The 19905-nt window shown below is 39.8% G+C and overlaps 1 protein-coding gene across 4 annotated transcripts in view; it reads left to right on the top strand.

Moving 5' to 3' along the window:
• SH3PXD2A (SH3 and PX domains 2A) overlaps window positions 1-19905 on the top strand; it is a 329372-nt gene that overhangs the window by 196342 nt on the left and 113125 nt on the right. For 3 of the 4 annotated variants that reach the window (XM_074295501.1, XM_074295500.1, XM_074295499.1), the window contains exon 6: window positions 18137-18165. In XM_074295501.1, coding sequence (XP_074151602.1) covers window positions 18137-18165 — 29 coding nt within the window. Of the gene's footprint in view, window positions 1-18092; window positions 18166-19905 lie in introns of those variants that run through there. The other variant, XM_074295505.1, reaches the window with a different exon arrangement.

Raw genomic sequence — 19905 nt, 5'->3', positions numbered from 1 at the left:
AGCTTTTAGACTCATCTTTGCAAATTATTATGAAGGGATGGAGTAGGTGGTTTGTTTTTTCCTATTCCAGTTTGGAAATGGGAACTGAGGTCCAGAGAGGTGGGAATGCTTCCCTCAATCTCACAAGCAGAGATGGAGGATTCAAATTCAGTGCTTCTGATTCTGACCTAATTCTTTTTCCATGAAAAGAGTGAATAATTTTTTTTTATTTGTCCTTAGCAATTAAAAGGTTTCTAGGAAGGCAAAACATAGATTAGACTAGATCTAATTCCATTTAATGCTTCTTTATTGAACATAATATGGGCAAGAAAGGGACATAAATTTAGGTATGTTTGATTTTCTCAAATGAAGCAGAGAACAGCTTTTAGAATACTTTAGTCACAAAGTTCTAACTAGGATGTTGAGGTGATGGGCCTTTTTCCATCCTGTATTGCATGAGGTTTCCATTGGATTGATTGACAGCAGGGAAGAACTGAAGGTTATTGGTGGAAGAGGGAGTGGGGAAGGAATGTCAGGGAGAGAAGGGGCTTAGGCATAGAAGGTTTCACAAATCCTGTCTCTTGGATGATTCCTGCTGGCTAGGTGCTTTTCTTCTCTTGAAATTTAGAACATTTGCCCACATTCAGTCCTGTGACAGATTTCTCTATGATTCTCCACATCACTGATAGCTTTTTAGTGATAACATGTGCAAGTTCTGTCACTATCCTAGAATGCAATTTTATAGGTTAGGAAATTTTAATTCATTTAAAGCAATTGGATTTCCTCATTCATGTATCCCCTATCTTGAGTTATACTTTCCTCTTAACTCTATTTTTCCTATCTTTTTCAGTGTGAAAATTGTGTTCATTTAATAACTGCGCCTTCTTTCTGGTGTTATTTTTTTTTCCTTTTTCTCCATTCCATCTAGGTATTTTTTAATCACATTATGTATGTGTCTTCACAGTTTGCCAGACTTCCCAGCCTTAGTTTATTCTAAACTTTAGTGCTTCTGACACCTTATATACCTTATATGTTCTTGGTTCTGCACCCTTATTTTCATTTTGCATACAAACTTTTAAAACCAGAATTTGATGGAGAGCTCCCTATGTAGCCACATCAGTTTCTTTACTTGACTACTTTTCTCCTGTTTTCCTCCCCTCTCTCCTCTCTCTGTCTCTGTCTCTCTCATCTCTTATTAAGATCATTAAGATTCTGTATCTTGTTAAGATAAATATATTATCAAAATTCTTTTTGGAGGGCCCCATTCTTTTTGCAATTTTGGTCACAGGATTAAAACTGCCATTTCAAAATGTCTTTTCCAACATTTAGCGTATACATCTGGGCCTGTACATCATTCTATTCTTTGACTATGACATGCCATAAAAGCTATTTGAGAATTATCAGAGGAAACTTCATTGATGGGCTTATAAGAGGAAAGAAGTTATTCCAAAGTTGAATTTAAATCATTTCTGCTATTAGCTATTTAGGGAATCAATAGTGCAATTGTGCAATTTGGAGTGACATCACTTCATCCTGAGAAAATGGTCCCCCTCCCTCCTCCCGTCTTATCTCCCATCTCTATCCCATCCCCTAAGCCATTTAGGAACAAGGGCCTTGGATAATTGGAGTGAAGGGGAAAAATTTTCCAAGCCATGATGCTTTTAATAAATGTCTGCCTTGCTCTGATCATCTAGTAACCACATTCAGAAAGAAGGGAGAAAGGGATTGGGTTAAGGTATGAGGAACATAGGACTGCCAAGTGGTGAGCTCTTACTTGGAAACTGTCACTGGATAAGAGAACAGTGCTGGTGGGTATGATTATGCTGGGAGATCAGGAAGGTGTGGTTCCCCTTCCCCCCATGAGACCCAAATATGCTCAGGGCTGGGAGGTTGTGTTAGAGGGATTCCTAGTAGCGTCAGAAGTTGTTGCCTCATAGCCAGAGAAGACAATGATCTTGAATCAGAACTGTTATCTGTTCCCCTGGCAAACCTATTCATTCTCTGATTGTCTCCAATGACACACAAATACTTTCTCACTTGAAAGGTCAAGGTCACTTCAAGTTCTCACTTGAAGGTCAAGGAAGTTTGTGAGCAGAAAGAAGAGAGTGGCTTTGTGTTTACAATGACTAGAATGCCTTAAATGAGAATAAACACACACTTTCTTGTTTGTTTTACTTGTGAAGCAGGGCCCTTTACAAAACTTCAGGTGGGGATAGAATCATACAACTGGAGAGGACTTCAGACATCATCTAGTTTTCATTACAAAGTGAAAGACTTGATTCCAGTCTATCACTCTTGTATTTTTTGTATATATATATGTGTGTGTGTTTTACTTTTTTTTTTCCAAAGACAAAAGTGAACACAGGTCTTTATCATTTAAGATTTTACAAACCATACTATCAATTTTCAAACTTTTTAAATATCTGGAACATTTTATACTCTTTTTCTTTTCTTTTTTTTTTTTTTTTTTTTTTTTTTTTTTTTTTTTTTTTGCTTTTCCTTATTTTTTTTTTTATTATAGTTTTTTATTTACAAGATATATGCGTGGGTAATTTTTCAGCATTGACAGTCGCATGTTTTGCTTTTTTTAATTAAAGTTTTTTATTAAAAAAAAACATATGCATGGATAATTTTTGAACACTGATTCTTACAAAACCTTGTGTTCCAAATTTTCTCCCCCTTCCCCTCACTCCCTCCCCTAGATGGCCAATAATTAAATTATATTAAACATGTGCAATTCTTCTATGCATATGTCTACAATTATTGTATCACTCTTATATCTTATACTGTGCTACTAGTGATCTTATATCTTGCAATCTTCTTTGGCTGATACACTAAAGGAATTTTCAATGCAGGTTAGCAGATTAGATTCCTTCTTTCCCCTTCCTTACTTCCAATAGATCTGTCTCCCCATTTATATTAGACCCTTGAAAAGAAGGATCGATATCTGCTTTGGAACACCCCAAAGACTGAAGCTAAGAACCTTAGCTGCTGCCACAAGGCAGGACATGCCAGCTCCCTAGGGCCAGCAGGCACTCAGCCATGCTCTGAGCCAACTGGCTGCTTTGTCCCCGCTCTTGAGGCCCCATCAGCTTGGAGTGTGTCAGCAAGCTGCTCTTTTGTGGCAGGGCCCCATTCAGTGGTCCTATTTTGTGTGGTCTTCTGAGGGGGAAGGTCGTGCGTGTTTGGCCCTTCTTGTTAGTTGGAATTGAACTAGATCCCCATTCCCAAGAGGCTTCATTGATGGCTGAAGTGTAACACGAAGTAGCAGCGACAGTCACCCAGCCTCCTCCTCGCCTCTTTCCCACCAAAGACCCTCCCTTTAGTCCAGCCTGGCTCCTTACTGGCATATTCCTCCTGCCTCTGCCTCTGCACTCCTTCCTTCTTCTCCAACCTTGCCTCAAACTCCTTTTAGCCAGGACTGATCTCTCCCACAACCATCTCATTTCTTCCACCTGACTTTTGCTCCCATTATTCCTCTTCACTGTCCCAGCTTGTTCAAACTGTCAGAGCTTCCAGCTTCTTTTCCTCCATGATTTCTCTGATGGTTCGGATGATATGCTTGCCCAGAGAAGCAATATTTAAGGAATCTGAAAGAGGCCATCGAATTTCTTCATTTGTATCTAATGAGGTATATCTGAGAAAGCCACTGTTTGTACCCAATATTCACAGAACAACAAAACAGCTGGTAATAGAATTCTCAGATATGTTCCTATGAGAGATAAACACTGGTGCACTGACTCAGTGCAAAGAGCCAAACTTCCATGGTATATGTGACCTCACCCATCATTCCAGATACTAATTCAATAATTCAATTATTACAGATTTACAGCTGGAAGAGAACTTAGAGATCTCCTAATCCAGTCACACCCTATGTCCTTTCATTTTATAGAAGAGGAATGAGACTCAGAGAAATAGTGACTTGCCTAAAAATCACATAAATAGTAGTAGGGCTGGGTTCAAATCCACACTTGATTCTAAATCTAGCCTTTTCTCCACTCTGAGTGTGTTTTCAGAGCAGACTACACCCTCCTCTCCCCCCCCTCCTGCAAAGCCATGAGCCTCTCAATCCTAAATATTTTACTTCTGACATTCTTCTTTTTCTTTTCTCCATCCCTTCTTCAAGCTCATGTTTCAAGCCTTCATAGCTCATGTTTTCTAGGAAGTCTTATTTGCTCCTCCCAGACCAAACTATTCCCCCCCTTTTCCAAATTCTTGTATATTTAATATACAACCCATAATTTACTTTATTTATACCTTTATTATTCTCTCATTTTGCCATATGTACAAGGTTTGTCTTATTTATTAGATACAGTCTTCCCTGTCTTGACTGGTACAGAGTTGGCCATTCTGAAGAACACAATACTGGATGGATGAACCAAGTTGCTGCTCAAGCCCATACTCATACAAGTTTGGCTGACAATCTACCTGGGTTCCCCACACACCCTTTGATATATGATGAATATCCCATCTTCTTGCTACAACATTTATGGATCCCATCAATAAAGTTACTAATCCCATCCTCCAGCCCCACCTAGAACATTGGTATGGCTTTGTTGTGAAGAAGATGATACTGAGCAAATTCTTGTATTTAAAAAAAAAAAATACATTTTAATCTATCTTTTTAATGTCAATGTTACCTACATTTAACTACATATCCTTTTTCTTTTCTTTATCTCCTCCCTACCTCTAGCAAGCCCTTATATCAAAGACTGAATGAGTAAGGGAGAAGGAGCAAAAGAAATCAACATATTGAAAAAAAATCTTATATATGCTTATATACATTATATGCTTTGTTTTACATCCATAGTCTCTCTTTGGAAAAGTCAGAGGGAAGAGTTATGCAGGAGGAGGATTGTCTTCTTAAATCTTTTCTTTGGGCTCAGTCTTTATCATAATTTTGTAGCATTCAGTTTTCAGTTGTTTTGTGTTTCTATTTATGTTCTTGCCTTTGCATATATTGTTTTCCTGGTTTGATCTACTTCACTTTGTATCAGTTTATATGTTTTCCTATATTTCTCATTTTTCATATTTATTGTTTACTTGTGGAACAGCAGTATTGCTTTGCATTCATGTACTGCAAATTTGGTAATTCCTTTGGCAATGGATATCTACTTTTATTTTTTTTTAAGTTTTTTGCTCCTAAAAGAAAATGTACTTGTGTTTTTTGGGTGTTAATGAGTCTTAGTTGCACCTGGGGCTAAGTAAATATATACAGACTTTAGATTGTGTTGTTTCAAGAGGTACCTGGCCACTCATTCAATGCCTGAAGAGCTTGACAGATCTTTTCCTAGTTCCCCCAAAGAGTTCTAGAATCGGAATTAAAATATCTATTTTCAAAAGGATCAGCAATAAATCTAGTACATTTCTTTTCTTGTTTGAACTGTTTAATACTATTTTATTTTTTCCAAACATGTGCAAAGATAGTTTTCAACATTTACCTTTGCTAAACTTTGCATTTCAAAATTTTCTCCCTTTCTTCCTCCCTCCCTCTCCCCTCTCCAAGACATCAAGCAATTCAAGATAAGTTAAACATGTGTAATTTTTCTAAACATATTTCCATAATCATCATGCTGCAGCAAGAAAAATCAGATCAAAAGAGAAAAACCATGAGAAATCCTATCAAGCAAACCCCAATAACAATAAAAAAGGTGAAAATACTATGCTTTGATTCATATGCAGTCTCCATAGTTCTCTCTGGTTGTGGATGGCACTTTCCATTCCATCTCTATTAGAATTGCCTTGAATCACCTCATGGTTGAAAAATTGATCACAGTTGATCATCACATAATCTTGTTACTATGTACAATGTTCCTATTCTGCTCACTTCACTCAGCATCAGATCATGTAGATCATTCCAGGATTTTTTGAAATGAGCCTGCTCATCATTTCTTACTGAACAGTAATAGTCTAATACATTCATATACTGTAACCTATTCAGCCATTCCCCAACTGATGGACATCCACTCCATTTCCAGTTCCTTGCCACTACAAAAAGGCCTGCCACAATCATTTTCACACATGTGATGATCTCTTTCTCTCTGTTATGTTCTCTTTGTGATACAGACTCTCTGAGACACAGATAATACAATAGAGACACTGCTGGGTCAAAGTTATGCCCAGTTTGATAGTCCTTGGGTATAATTCCAAATTGCTCTCTAGGTTAGATCACTTCACAACTCTACCTACAATGCATTAGTGTCCCAGTTTTCTCACATGCCCTCCAATATTTATTATCTTTTCTGGTCATCTTAATCAATCTGAAAGATGTGAAGTGGTACCTCAGAGTTGTCTTAATTTTCATTTCTCTAATCAATAATGATTTAAAACATTTTTTATACAACTAGAAATGGCTTTAATTTCAGAAAATTGTTCATATCTTTTGAACATTTATCAATTGGGGAATGGCTTGTATTCTTATAAATTTGAATTAATTCTCTATATATTTCAGAAATAAGATCTTTATCACAATCTAATACATTTTATAGATGAGGAATCTGATACCCCAAAAAGGGAAATAACTGTTTGCGGTCCTATAGCCTACTCTTAAGGAGTTCACAGTCTTGTTTGAAAAGTCACAGCTAATACATGGAAAGAAATAAAATGTGAGTGATCCTAGATCAAAATACTTAGAAGTAGAGTTCAGACCTTGAGTTCTGGAGATAGAAGGCTCTTTTGGCTAGAACAGATTGGGAATGCTGCCTAAGGAAGGCAGGATATGAACTGGGTCTTAATGGGTAAAATTTGAATTTTATTTTTTATTCTAATCTTAACAAAAAAAAAGGAAGATAATAAGCATTTTCATATATATATAGTTTATTAATAGCACAGTAGAACTATTTATAGAGCACTAGGACTAGAGTCAGGAAGAGCCAAGTTCAAATCCAACCTTAAACACTTACTAAGTCAGTTTTCTCAACTGCAAAACGGAGATAATAATAATCCCTCCACCTTGTTGTAAGCATTAATTCAGATGAATATTTATGAATCACTTAGGTACAGTGTCTGATACATAGTAGGTGCAAGATAAGTGTTAGCTATAACATCATCACCATTGTTCTAATAGACTAGGGAAAGAGGAATGTACACGAAACTGTAAAAGTATCATATATTTAGCATGTAAATATATAAAATTTGCTTGTCTTTCTGGTCTTATTCTGTGCATTTTTAAAAAATGCTTCTCCCTCCTTTAGTGCCTCTCCTTTTACCCACCCTCCAAATAAAAAGAAATAAAAACAAAATGATGAGTAGGATTTGAGGTGGAGGAAGGAAATTTCAAGACTGGGAGGACATTGTGAGTGAAAGCTTGGAGGTGGATTTTCTTTCCTGGAACCTGGGAAATTGGAAGGCAGCCTCTCAACCTCCCAGTGAACCTCACATGGTGAATTGCTATTGCTTCCTCCTTTTCTCGCCCCACTCCTAGTTTGTTCTGCTGGTGGGATAGGTGCTTGGGAGAAGCTGGGTGGTCTCTCTCCCTCCAGGAAGGTAGGGTGGAGGTGTGGCCTTCCCCTTGGAGGCCGGGTCAGGAACACCATTCTTGGCTAGGCTTTCTTGGAACAGCTCCATGGGAAGAGATTGGTTTGGCCAGAGAAGTAGAGGAACTTTGTGTGAACACCCTCCAACAGAGAACTCTCAGCCACTTGTGAACTCCTGACCTGACTGTGAGGGAAAGAAGGGGCTCAAGCTTCTCAGCCTTAGGAGGGGATCCACAGCTAGAGAACCACCCCCTCCCTCATTGTGTGTGTGTGTGTGTGTGTGTGTGTGTGTGTGTGTGTGTGTGTGTGTGTGTGTAGCAATGGATCCTGGTATGGGAGAAAACATCAGTCCCTTGCATGGCCCTAGAGTTGTGAGACCCATTGGGGGTCCTCAGAATGGGTGGGCAATGCTCCTAGGTAGATAACTAACTCTCATGCTTACTGACCTCCATTCTGATGGCACAGAGAGGGAAAAGTAGAACCAGATGGAAACGTGATTCTTAGTCATAGTGTTTATTCAGCACTTTCCAAGGGGAGAAACAAAGAAGAGGGGAAAGAATGTCTTATTACAAATGCTCTGCTGGATTTCTCCAAGCACAGGGATCGGGTTCTGAGTTGCTCTCCATCCTTCCTAGAGATTCCCTTAAACTAAGTATATATGGCTTGATACTTGTAGAATCTGATTCTTTCCACATCTCTTCCTGCTCTCCTGCACAGACAAGTTCCACAATGTGCTGTTCTCCCCAAGTCTTAGTTCCCTTCTCCTGTAATGTTCCTCACCTAGTTTTAATCCTAGTTCAAGGCCCATCCTCTGCAAGTTTTCCCAAGTGGTCAAGGTATAAAGGCACATCCTCTGCAAACCTAGAGCACTTAAGAATTTGTGCCCTTCCATAGGATGCCTGCTCTTATTGTCTTTACTTGTAGGACTTTTTTCTGTCCCAGTGGACTGTGAGCTTTTATTGGTTCTCCTTTGATACCTACCACCTGAGTTAGGAGCCAGATTCCCTTACTTAGCTGTGTGATTCAAGATAAGTCACTGTCCCTCTCTTTTTTATCTTATAAAGGACATAACAGAAATTGAATCAAAGGAAGTGCTCTGGGCATTGTGGGACCAGCCTAGGGACTTGCAATATCCTGGACAGTTTGGGTGCCTGAGACCCTCCTGGGCCTAGAGCCAAATCTCCAAACTTCCCTCCCTAGGAATGTAGTTCCATTCTGCCTGGGGCAAGGAATTCTGGCCTCCACAGCCTTCTCCACAGGCTCACAATGGGAGCCTTTCTCAGGGCCCTGGAAAACATGGTCCTTGTGGAGAAAGGACAGATTCATGTTCCTGGCAAGGACCCACAATACAACAATTTAGATCAGGAGATGAATAGAAGCACAGGGGAAAGAAGGCAAAAGGCATTTGTCTTGTTTGGAGGGGAGGGTGACGGATGTGCTGAGCTCATCTTGCTCCTGAGATGATTGTGTGTAATGGGGTTACATGACTAGCATGTCATCTTTGTGGGAGAGTAAAAATGGAAGAAGAAAACCTCAGCTTTCCTAAAATTTGATAAAAACGATTTTAGAGACTCTAGTTTAGACCCACATTAACTTCTGATTGAACCCTGCAAAAGCTTCCTTAATTACTCTGTCACCCTCAAATCTATCCCAATTCATCTAGTCTAGTTCCATTACAACTCCAGCAGTTAGCCTAGCATTCACAATCCTCCAAAATTCAATCATTCATAGTCTAACCAACCTTAAACTCACAAGGATTATTGATTTTAAAGTGGAAGGAATTTTTAACAGTGATCTAATCCATCTCCCTCCCTTTTTTCAAATTCCCAAAGTATCCATTACTGTTTACATCATTCTTTGGCATTTCTATTTCTATAGGCTTGTATTATTATTTATTTTTTTTAATGACTCAGTCTTGTCTTCCCAACTAGACCAGAGGCTCCTTGAGGGCAGGGACCATGATTTTCATAGCAGCACTAAGCTGAGGGTCTGACATATAGTCCTTGATCACTTAATGCTTATTGATTGGCTGTTGCCAGAAGTTGAGTTCATCACAGCTGTTGTTACCACATCCTGTTCCACCACTGGCCAGGTTACCACCCCTTTAATCCCAGTTCTCATCTCCTTTGTCTCTTGTTCCAGCAAGAGTCAGGAAAGGAGCAATGACTTCCTCCATCAAGGGCCTCAGAGCAGTTGAGAGATTGCCCAAGGTAGCCCAGCAAGCGAGACTGCTGGTTCCAGGGCTCAGCCTTTGTCACTGTGCTCTGAGCATCCATCATTATGTGCTCAGTTCAGAGTTACCCAATGTCAGCCAGCAGACAGCAGGACAAGGGCATACTGGAGCTGGCAGCCTGTGTCTCTGCATCTGCCAGTTTACTTAAGTAGGCAGTAGGAAGTGATTCAGAAATCAGACCACCCCCACTCTCCCCAAACACTCATCAGAATAAGAATGGGGACCTAGAGTGACTGTTTAGACCAAAGCTGGCCTGGGCAGACCATCAAACCTGATGAGCATGTATTATTCATCCTCCTTCCCTGCTTCTCTTGGACTCAGCTCCCCGGATATGGCAATAACCACACAAAAAAGGGGCAGCCTAGTGGGTGGGTAAAATGGGAATAATAGTAGTACTTACTTTCTAGGATTGTTATGAAGACAATATTTTGATATTTAATGATTTAATTGGCATTTAAATTTTATAATTAATATTTAAATATGACATTATATTTAAATAAATGTTTTATTAAGATCTACATATTATCATTATTATAGTACTATTAACAGACTTAATAAGAGAAGTGGGTGGGAATGGATTTGATGTGTGGTTCTGCCACTTATTCATTGTGTGAATTTAACTAAATTATATTATCTCCCTGGATGTCAGTTTACCCATCCATGAATGAAGATTCTCTGTCCAGCTCTCACTAAGCTCACCCAGCTAAAAAGTGGTAGAAGCTGTGTCTTTGACCTCTTAGCCCAGAGTTCTGTTGTGGGAAGCTGTGTATCAAGAATTCCATTTGCTCAGGCTACTCATCTGGTTGAAGTCTTGTCACCCAGGTTTGCCCCCTTCCTCATCCTAAACCCTTCGCTCATCTCCTCTATCCAAATACTTGCCAAGTTTTGTTGATTTTACCTTTAAAATATCCCACACATCTGATCCCCTTTCTCTACTCATACCCCAATCATTCTAATCCAGACCTTCAGCATTTGGATTATTGCAAGTCTCCTATTTAGTCTCCCTATATCACCCTTTTCCTTGCTTTTTCCCTCCCTAGAGCTGAAAAACTGTTATTTTAAAACACCAGGATGTCCACATTGCTCCCCTTCTCAAGGAGCTGAAGTAGCTCTGCCTGCCTCCCAACTTCTGTATGTGGCATTCCAATCTACAGCTCTAAGACACATCTCCCTATCATAGATGACATGCTTGTCTGTGGTACATGTCTGGAATGCCCCTCCTCATGTCCATCTCTTGTAACCTGGGCTCAGTTCACACAAGAGGTCTTTCCTAATTTTTGCAATGGACTCTTTCTTCCCTCTGGCCCCATTATTTATATTTTATATTTGTATTCATCTGTACTTGTTGCTTCCCAAATAGAATAGAAGCTTCTTGTATGTAGGAATAGTTTCATTTTTGTCTGTGTCTTAGTGCATTGGGGCACAGGAAGGCACAAGTAAATATAAATTGAATTGCAAGTCTTGTTTGTTCTGTCCCTTAGAATCTTTAGCTCCAGGCAAAAGATAGAAAGGGATGGATGGGTAAAGGGTATCCCTCAAGTGCTGGGTTATTGGTAAGAACTGAAGTGAAGTGACTTGGACTTTGGGGAAAGGAAAGAGGGGTTGACTTTCCTTCTTTGAATCTCAATTAACCCAGTGTGTGAAGTGCTGGGATTGATCTAGATCAAATGTGAATTTGTTTTCATATAATAATAATAATAATAATAATAATCATTTATGTAGAGTTTTAAGGTTTGCGTAATGCTTTATAAATATTTGCTCATTTTATCTTCACAACAACCCTGGAAGATGTGTACTATTATTATCTTCATTTTAGAGATAAGGAAACTATGGCAAACAGAGGTAAATGAGTTGTCCAGAGCCCACAGCTGGTGTCTGAGAGTGGATTCGAACTTGGGTCTTCCTGAATTAAAGTTTAGCATAATATCTATTTTGATGGATATTGTTGCCTCTAAATATAGCTACAGCGAGTGTTTTTAAAATTTGATAATTAGGGGCAGCTAAGTGGCACAGTGGATAGAGCACCAGCCCTGAATTCAGGAGGACCCGAGTTCAAATCTGGTCTCAGACACTTAACACTTCCTAGCTGTGTGACCCTGGGCAAGTCACTTAACCCCAGCCTCCAAAAAAATAAAATAAAATTTGATAATTGTATTTAAATATAATTAATTTGTTTATAATCCTATGTATTTTATACAAAACATGAGTCTAAGAAGAAGTTCACCATAAACATAATCCATAACCAACTGCCAGAAGGGTTCTATGACACCAAAAAAGGTTAAGAATCTCTGAACTACATGATCTTTATGGTCTCTCTCAGCTGCCAGTTCTAATATCCACTGATTCTGAAGGCAATTAGTGGGTGCTTACTTACAGTGGATGCTGAGGAAGACTGAGTGAGAACAGTGGGGAGCCGGGCTACAGAGGGTTACCTTCCTGCAGCTATGCTAGAGGGAATGGGAGGGAGAAGAAACATTGCCTCCCTTCCAGCCAGTCCAGGAATGTGCCAGTTAACCCTTAGCCTGCCCTCTGGAGGAGCCATCCCGGGCCATCAGCCATGGGAGGAGCACACGGTCCCCACCAGCCACCTCCCAGCTGACCTGGTGGCAGTCCTAAGGAGAGCCACTGAGCCTCCTCTGCTTGCAGTGTCCCTGGCATTGGAGAGAATGTGATTCAGCAGTGAGTAGGGAGCAGGCTAGAGACTGTGCCATGCACATGTTGGGGGCTCTATCAAGACTGACTTTGGGCCAAGCCTTGGAGAGAGCGTGGGTGGGTAAGATTGAGTGGGGAGGGGAGTCATTAAGATTTTTTGAATTGCTGTGGACCCAGAGCCAGGGAAACAGTCCCACTAACTCTGGGCCCCTCCCTGGTTGAGTATTACACTATTGTCAATGGGAGCTGGGTGTGGATGAGGGGGAGGAGGAAGTTGGCTGGGGCATGCATTCTTCTGCTGAGATTTGGTGTTTTTCAGCTCAGTGAACCCTAGCCATTGGATAGGATACCTATGCTATTTTTGAGCATGTTCAAGTGTCTAAAAATATAAAATAAGTTTGCTAAAAGGTGCCCAACCGGAAGCCCCCGAGGTTTCCTATTAGGGGCATCAGCACTGCCCTGGGCTGAAGGCCAGTTACCATGGGAAGAGTTCCAAATTGCCCACCATTAGCCACTACTTAATCTCAAGTCCTCATCTCATCCAGGAAGCTTCCCCTGATTAAGTCCATCTATTTGTCAACTGGCCAACACGCCCTGGCAACACCCTGTTGCCACTATCCTGAAGCTCTTATAATTTTCTATTTTTTAAAAACAGAGAAGAAGAGGGATAAAGAGGGAAATGAAAGATATCAATATGTTTTCAAAATTTTCATACAATTTTGTTAAGAAATTTTATAGAATACATAAATACCTTGCATTTATCATTTCATTTGACCCTCACAACTCTGTGAGTTAAATGAACTTCTGTTATTATCCTTAGTTTACAGATGAGGAACCTGAGACTTAGAGGTTATGATTTCTCCATGGTCACCTAGCTAGCAGGAATAAGAGGAGAATTTTGAATCCAGGTCTTTACTAATTGTATTCCTATGCTCTTTCTACTATACCACCATGACTCTTAACTTTAGCATATGTTTTTATGATCACATACATAGAACTGACCATAGATTTACAGTCAATAAAACTTAGGTTTAGTCCCTGCTCTACCAATTTCAATCTAAAGGACAAGCCACATAGGTAACTCTCCTACCTGGAGTTGGTACAAACTCCCTAATTACAAGAGGACATTAGGCACCCCTAGACTTGTTCTTCAGTACTTTCATTAGAGTGTGCAGGATTAGGAGAATGGGAGGGCAGTGTAGAGTTACCCATGCTACCAATGAATGGCTTGGGCGCTCTCTACCTGCACCCGCTGGTATTTGTGATTATAAAACAGCTTCTTGGCCAGATTGTCAGAATCAAAATTATGGAACTTCTCCTCCCCATCTTACTGTACATGCTTCCCCTTTTGTAGCAACTTCTCCCTCTTTTCCAGGGTCCATTTTCCAGAAGTAACAATGATTTATCCAAAAGAATAAGGTTTAGAAGATTCAGATTTAAGTCCTAGCTTACTAGCCATGTATTGTTGCGCAATTATCGTAATCTCTCTAGTCTTCAGTTTCCTTACTTAAAGAATGAGAATAAAAATGTATGTCCAGCCACATCATAAGGTTGTTGTAAGGATTAAATAAGATAAAGAAAGTTAAAGCACTATCAAAGTACTAGACAAACAAAATGTTTGTGGCAGCTCTTTTTGTAGTAGCTAGAAACTGGAAATTGAATGAATGCCTATCAATTGGAGAATGGTTGGGTAAATTGTGGTATATGAATGTTATGGAATATTATTGCTCTGTAAGAAATGACCGGCAGGATGAATACAGAGAGGTTTGGAGAGAATTACATGAACTGATGCTAAGTGAAATGAGCAGAACCAGGAGATCACTATACACTTCAAAAATACTGTATGAGGATGTATTCTGATGGAAGTGTATATCTTCAACATAGAGAAAATCTAATTCAGTTCCAGTTGATCAATAATGGACAGAATCAGCTACACCCAGAGAAGGAACACTGGGAAATGAATGTGGACTACTTGCATTTTTGTTTTTCTTCCCAGGTTATTTTTATCTTCTGAATCCAATTCTTCTTGTGCAAGAAGAGAACTGTTCAGTTCTGCACACACATATTGTATCTAGGATATATTTTAACATGTTTAACATGTATAAGACTGCCTGCTATCTTGGGGAGGGGGTGGAGGGAGGGAAGGGAAAAGTTGGAACAGAAGTGAGTGCAAGGGATAATGTTGTAAAAAATTACCCACTTCCTCCCCCAGATGACAGGATGACCAATACATGTTAAATATGTTAAAGTATAAGTTAAATACAATATATGTATACATGTCCAAAAAGTTTAAAATTATAATAAAAAAAATTACATGCAAAAAATGCTAGGCAAATTAATACAGGAAATCATCTGAGATACTAATTATTTTTTATTTTTTCAACATTTTCTTTTTTTATTTTTAGATGGCTAATTTGTTTTTTAATTAATTTTATAATTATAATTTTTTGACAGTATATATGCATGAGTAACTTTTTTAACAATATTATACCTTGTATTCATCTTTCCAAATTTTTCCCTCCCTCCCTCTACTCTCTCCCTTAGATGACAGGCAATCCTATACATATTAAATGTGTTACAGTGTAACCTAGATACAATATATGTGTATAAAACAAAATTTCTTGTTGCATGGTAAGATTTGGATTCAGAAGGTATAAGTAACCTGGGTAGAAAGACAATAGTGCAAACAGTTTACATTCAATTGAGATACTAATTTATGCTAAAGTGTAAATATCTTAGTATAAAGTATTATGAAATACTTTCTAGAAGTATTTCTTTTCTAAATAGAATTCATGGTCATTACAAAGCTTGTAGTGAAGTAACATGTCTTTGATGATAGGATTTTAGACACTATAGCTGATGAGGGTAAGAAAATGTTTGGGAATTGGAGGTTTGCCCTGTCTATCTCACTTCAAGAACTACCCTTCCATCCAGCACTGAGGGGCCAATCACCAGTGGTAGTGGCAGAGTCCTAAGGAGATGTTCTCTGGAAGTGCAGGGGGATGTCTGAAAGACTTCCTTTCCTAGATAGATAGAGCAGAGTCACATGCCATCTTTTCTTTCTCCTAAATGAGTAGTTTCAAGATAATAGAGATCCCTGGCCTGGAATTCAAGAGTTTGGGGGGTTTTCTCAGTATTTTTTTCTTCTTGGTCCACAGTGTTAAGTGAAGGAGAATCAACCCTGTTCTTCTTAGGTTCAGGAACCATTTAATAGAATTGAACAGAAACTTAGATCTAAAACCAGAATGGGCTGCCTTGGGGGAAAATGAACTCCTCATCATTAGCAGTATTAAAGCAGGGATAACTGGGCTTCCTATGAAGCATGACCTATCTAGAAGAGATTCTTTCCCAGGTTAGCAGGTTGGCATAAATGGCTTACAGGACTTTCCTTTAGATGGTAGTATTTAAAATTCTGGGAATTAAACATTTATAGTCAGTTAAAGATATTTCTGCAAACCAGAGGAAAAGGGAAACACCAGTCATTCAGAAAGTTTTGATTAAATGTCTGTTATGTTCTGGGCACTCTGATTGGCTCTAGCAATACAAAGATAAAGAATGAAATAATTCCTCCCCTGAAAGAGCTGATATTCTGCTCCTTAGAGCAGATAGTGACACACACACACACACACACACACACACACACACACAATGAGAGAGAGAACAAATTGAAAGAAATGGCAAACCACGCTAGTATTTTTACCAAGAAAACCCCTAAAATTGGGGTCATGGAGAGGCAGACTAAAATAACTCAATAATAACAACAGTAACAGAATAAATATAAATAAATACAAGGTAGTTGGAGGGGGTGGACTAGCAGATGTGGGGATGAGGAAAGGTTTCCTGTAGATCATGTTTTATTTAACCTTTTTAAAGGTCATGGACCCTTTTGGCTTTCTGGTAAAGTCAGTGGTCTCTTTCTTAGAATAATATTTTTAAATGGACAAAGTAAATTATGTAGGATTACAAAAGGAAACCTGAGGTTAATGAAAATAATAATGATGTAAATTTTTCCTCATCTAAGTTCACAGACCCCCCCTGACTCTATCATGGACCCCTTAGTTAAGAAATCCTATTGTAGAAGGTCATGATTGAGCTTTTTTTTTTTTTTTTCCATTAATTTTTTTTTATTAGAGCTTTTTATTTACCAGATTCATGCATAGGTAATTTTTCAGCACTGACAATTGTAAAACCTTTTGTTCCAACTTTTTCCCTCCTTCCCCCCACCCCCTCCCCCAGATGGCAGGTTGATCAATACATGTTAAATATGTTAAAGTATAAGTTAAATACAATATATGTATATATGTCCAAACAGTTATTTTGCTGTATAAAAAGAATTGGACTTTGAAATAGTGTAAAATTGGCCTGTGAAGGAAATAAAAAATGCAGGCGGACAAAATTAGAGGGATTGGGAATTCTACGTAGTGGTTCATATCATCTCCCAGAGTTCTTTCGCTGGGTGTAGCTGGTTCAATTCATTACTGCTCTATTGGAAGTGATTTGGTTCATCGATTGAGCTGTATCTTAAAGAAGAGAAGGATTTTATAAAGCAGATATGAGGAGGGATTCCAGGCATAGGGTGATAGGAAGTGTGAGAGTGCAGAGACAAAAAGGGATGTCCTGTGTGAGTACCAGAGAGAAGGTACTTACAGCTTTATAGTCTTTAGATTATAGAGCAAAGGATGGGGATCTGGGAGAGGGTAGGGTCAAAGAGGGAAAGCTAATGTTTACTGAGATTGTGAAAAGCTTTAAAAGCCAGAGTAGTTCATATTTTATCATAAAGGCAATAAGAAACCACTAGAGATTATTGAGTAGACGTCTGACAATGGGCTGGCATTGTGGATGATGGCCCCAGTGGGGAGAGCTAAAGTCTTAAAGTTCTTAACTTGTGCTGTATCTTAGGCCCCTTTGGCACTAGACTAGATGCTGGGGATACAAAGACAAAGGAAAAAGTCCCTATCCTCTATAAAGGAGCTTTTATTGTCCATAGATTCACTAATTTATTCAACAAATATTTAGGTTTTATTTCACTTGCACGTGCTAGGTATTTGAGGAAGATTCTAAAACTTTGGTGCCCTTGCCCTCAAATAGGGCCACACAGTTAAGTATAGTATATAGTATAAATTATAATATAGATACATAAGAATTTAAGTGCCATAAAAATCAATTAAAGGAACAATAATTTCTGGCCCCAGAGCACAGAAAAGACTTCTTGGAAAGGCACCATTTGAGCTGGGCTTTGAGAGGTAGTTAAGATGTGGGCAGACAGAGATGGGCTTTGAGGGTCATCTCAGGCTGGGAATAGCACAAACAAGGGGTGAGGGGACATGGCCGGTCACATCCTCCTCCTTTGCCTGTGCTCTCAATCTCTGCAGTCAGGGAAGAGGGAATTCACTTGCTTTGGCTCCGGTGACTGGGCTCCCCAGGGGTTAACTGTGACCGTCCAAGGTGATGAAGGGGGAAGGATGGCAGAGGGAGGGAGGCTGGGCATGATGGGGAAGCCCCGGGAGGAGCCCAGAGCTCTGCGTGTCTGCACCGCAGCTCTGCGGAAGGTTCTCCCTGCCTTGAGGATCACATGGCTTTGCCAGTCTGACTGCAGCACCAGCTGCTCTCAGAGCTGAGCCGGAGCCGGAGCAGAGCTGGCCAGCTCTTGCGCAGGGGATTCCTCAGTCCCTCTGCTTGCAGGCAGCAGCCAGTGGGAGAAACTGGGGCCTCTGGGTGGGAGCCTGGGGCTCCTCGCCCAGGCTGGGAAGAACAGACTGAACCTAACCATGTCTATCTGCTGTTGCTTCTTTTTCAGGGACTATGGAAGTTCCAAGAGGAAATCAGGTAAGCAATGGGACCCCTTGTCTGTTTGTCTTTTCTTTCTCCTTCTTTTGCCTGTTGCATGTACTCTGGAGACTCTTTCCAGATCACCTGGGGGTCATAAAGAATGACTTGCACTCCAAAACATCGAGAGTACATTTTTCTTGAGGTTTCTCACCTGTTTGCTAGAAGATAAAACCCAATTTATAAAACCGGGGGTCACCTACCGCATGCCAGTCCAGCTCCTCAGCATGCTTAAAGAACTATCCAGCAGAAAACCCCAAACCTAAACCCAGCCCTTTTCTCTCCTCCTCTCCTTTCCTCTCCTGCTCTCCTTTTCCTCTCTTCAACTAGCCCCAAAAGCTCCTGTTCCCTTTTCTGTGTGTGTGTGTGTGGGGGGGGTGGAGGTCAGAATGGGGAAGGTCACTGAGGAATGTTTACAGATGGGTTCAATCTTCTAGAAAATGAATGTTTTTCTCCTTCTGGTTCCCTGCCCTCAATCCAGCTTCCCAAGAGGTTTGGAGAAGGTTTATTTTTCTGTCCCTCTTTGAGGAGGATAATAAAGGGTTACTGTGTCTTCTCTGGCATTGGGCATTTGTTGATCAGCTGGACATTAATTGGGCTGGGCAGGTTCTACTTGTACTAAATGAAGCCTTAATGGATTGGCTACTCCTGACCTCAGCCCCTCCCCTCTTTCATTGGAGACCATTAGAACCTCTTTCTCCTGCCTGAAGCTGGGAAGGTGGAAGGGCACTAAGATTCATAAGGACTTCAGAAGATGGAAACTGAGTCATTGGGACCAATTGAGAGACAAGAAGTGGCAATAAAAGTACCTGAGATGTTAGCTGGGTTACAAGCTAGACCAGGAGCTGGACTGGGGGAATAGAAGGAGAGAGGGAGGAGGGGGGAACAAGGGGGAGAGAAGTACCAAGCTAAGCCATGAGTGTTTCTCTATCCCTTCTTCCAAGTCTCCTGCTTTGGGACAGGAGGTCCAGTAAAAACATTTCATTACTGAGAGATATTTGTCTGTGTTTGTTCTTGAATGAACATTGGAGTCTTCGTTGTGGGGCTAAGGTATATATATTTCTCTCTTTATACATGTGTTGAGTTTCATGGCATATGTTAGGGTGTGTATTCTGTGTGTTGTATGTTAAGGAATATTGTGAATTGTATAATTAGGGTATGATATGAGTTCAGGATATAATGAATTGATAAGAATATATGTGAGTGTCAAGATGTGTTGCAGACTGGAGTGTATATGTACATATATTTTGTATGTATCTTGTGTCAGCGTGTGCTCAGTGGAAGTCCATAGTTCTTTGCTCTGTGTGTGTGTGTGTGTGTGTGTGTGTGTGTGTGTGTGTGTGATTATTTTGTGGCAGCTGCATCTTCTCCTCTTGAAGCACATTCCCTCATGAACTAGAGGGACCACATTTAATAGATTTACCAGTTGTATCCATCCCTTTTTCTTGTACTCTTGTTCTCCAAGTCCTTGACAGCTAGGCTATTATCTTGAAGGAATGAAGCAGATTAGTAAATCCATCTTCTTCCTCCAACTCACTCAGGAACCAGTTCTTTCTCTCTGAGGCAGTTTTTTGAAACTCAGAAATGGGGGCCACTAACGTATACAAAACCTATCCCTTGGACTCATATTGACTTAGAAAACCACATATTGATATTATCTATGTTTTACTGTATGTTTATTTATCTGTTAAACATTTCCCCATTTTTATTTAGTTTGGGCTGTGTTGCAGAAGTATGTTT

Source organism: Sminthopsis crassicaudata, chromosome 2 (assembly GCF_048593235.1).
Source record: "Sminthopsis crassicaudata isolate SCR6 chromosome 2, ASM4859323v1, whole genome shotgun sequence".
Classification (NCBI taxonomy): domain Eukaryota; kingdom Metazoa; phylum Chordata; class Mammalia; order Dasyuromorphia; family Dasyuridae; genus Sminthopsis; species Sminthopsis crassicaudata.
This window is presented reverse-complemented; position numbering and strand designations above follow the sequence as displayed.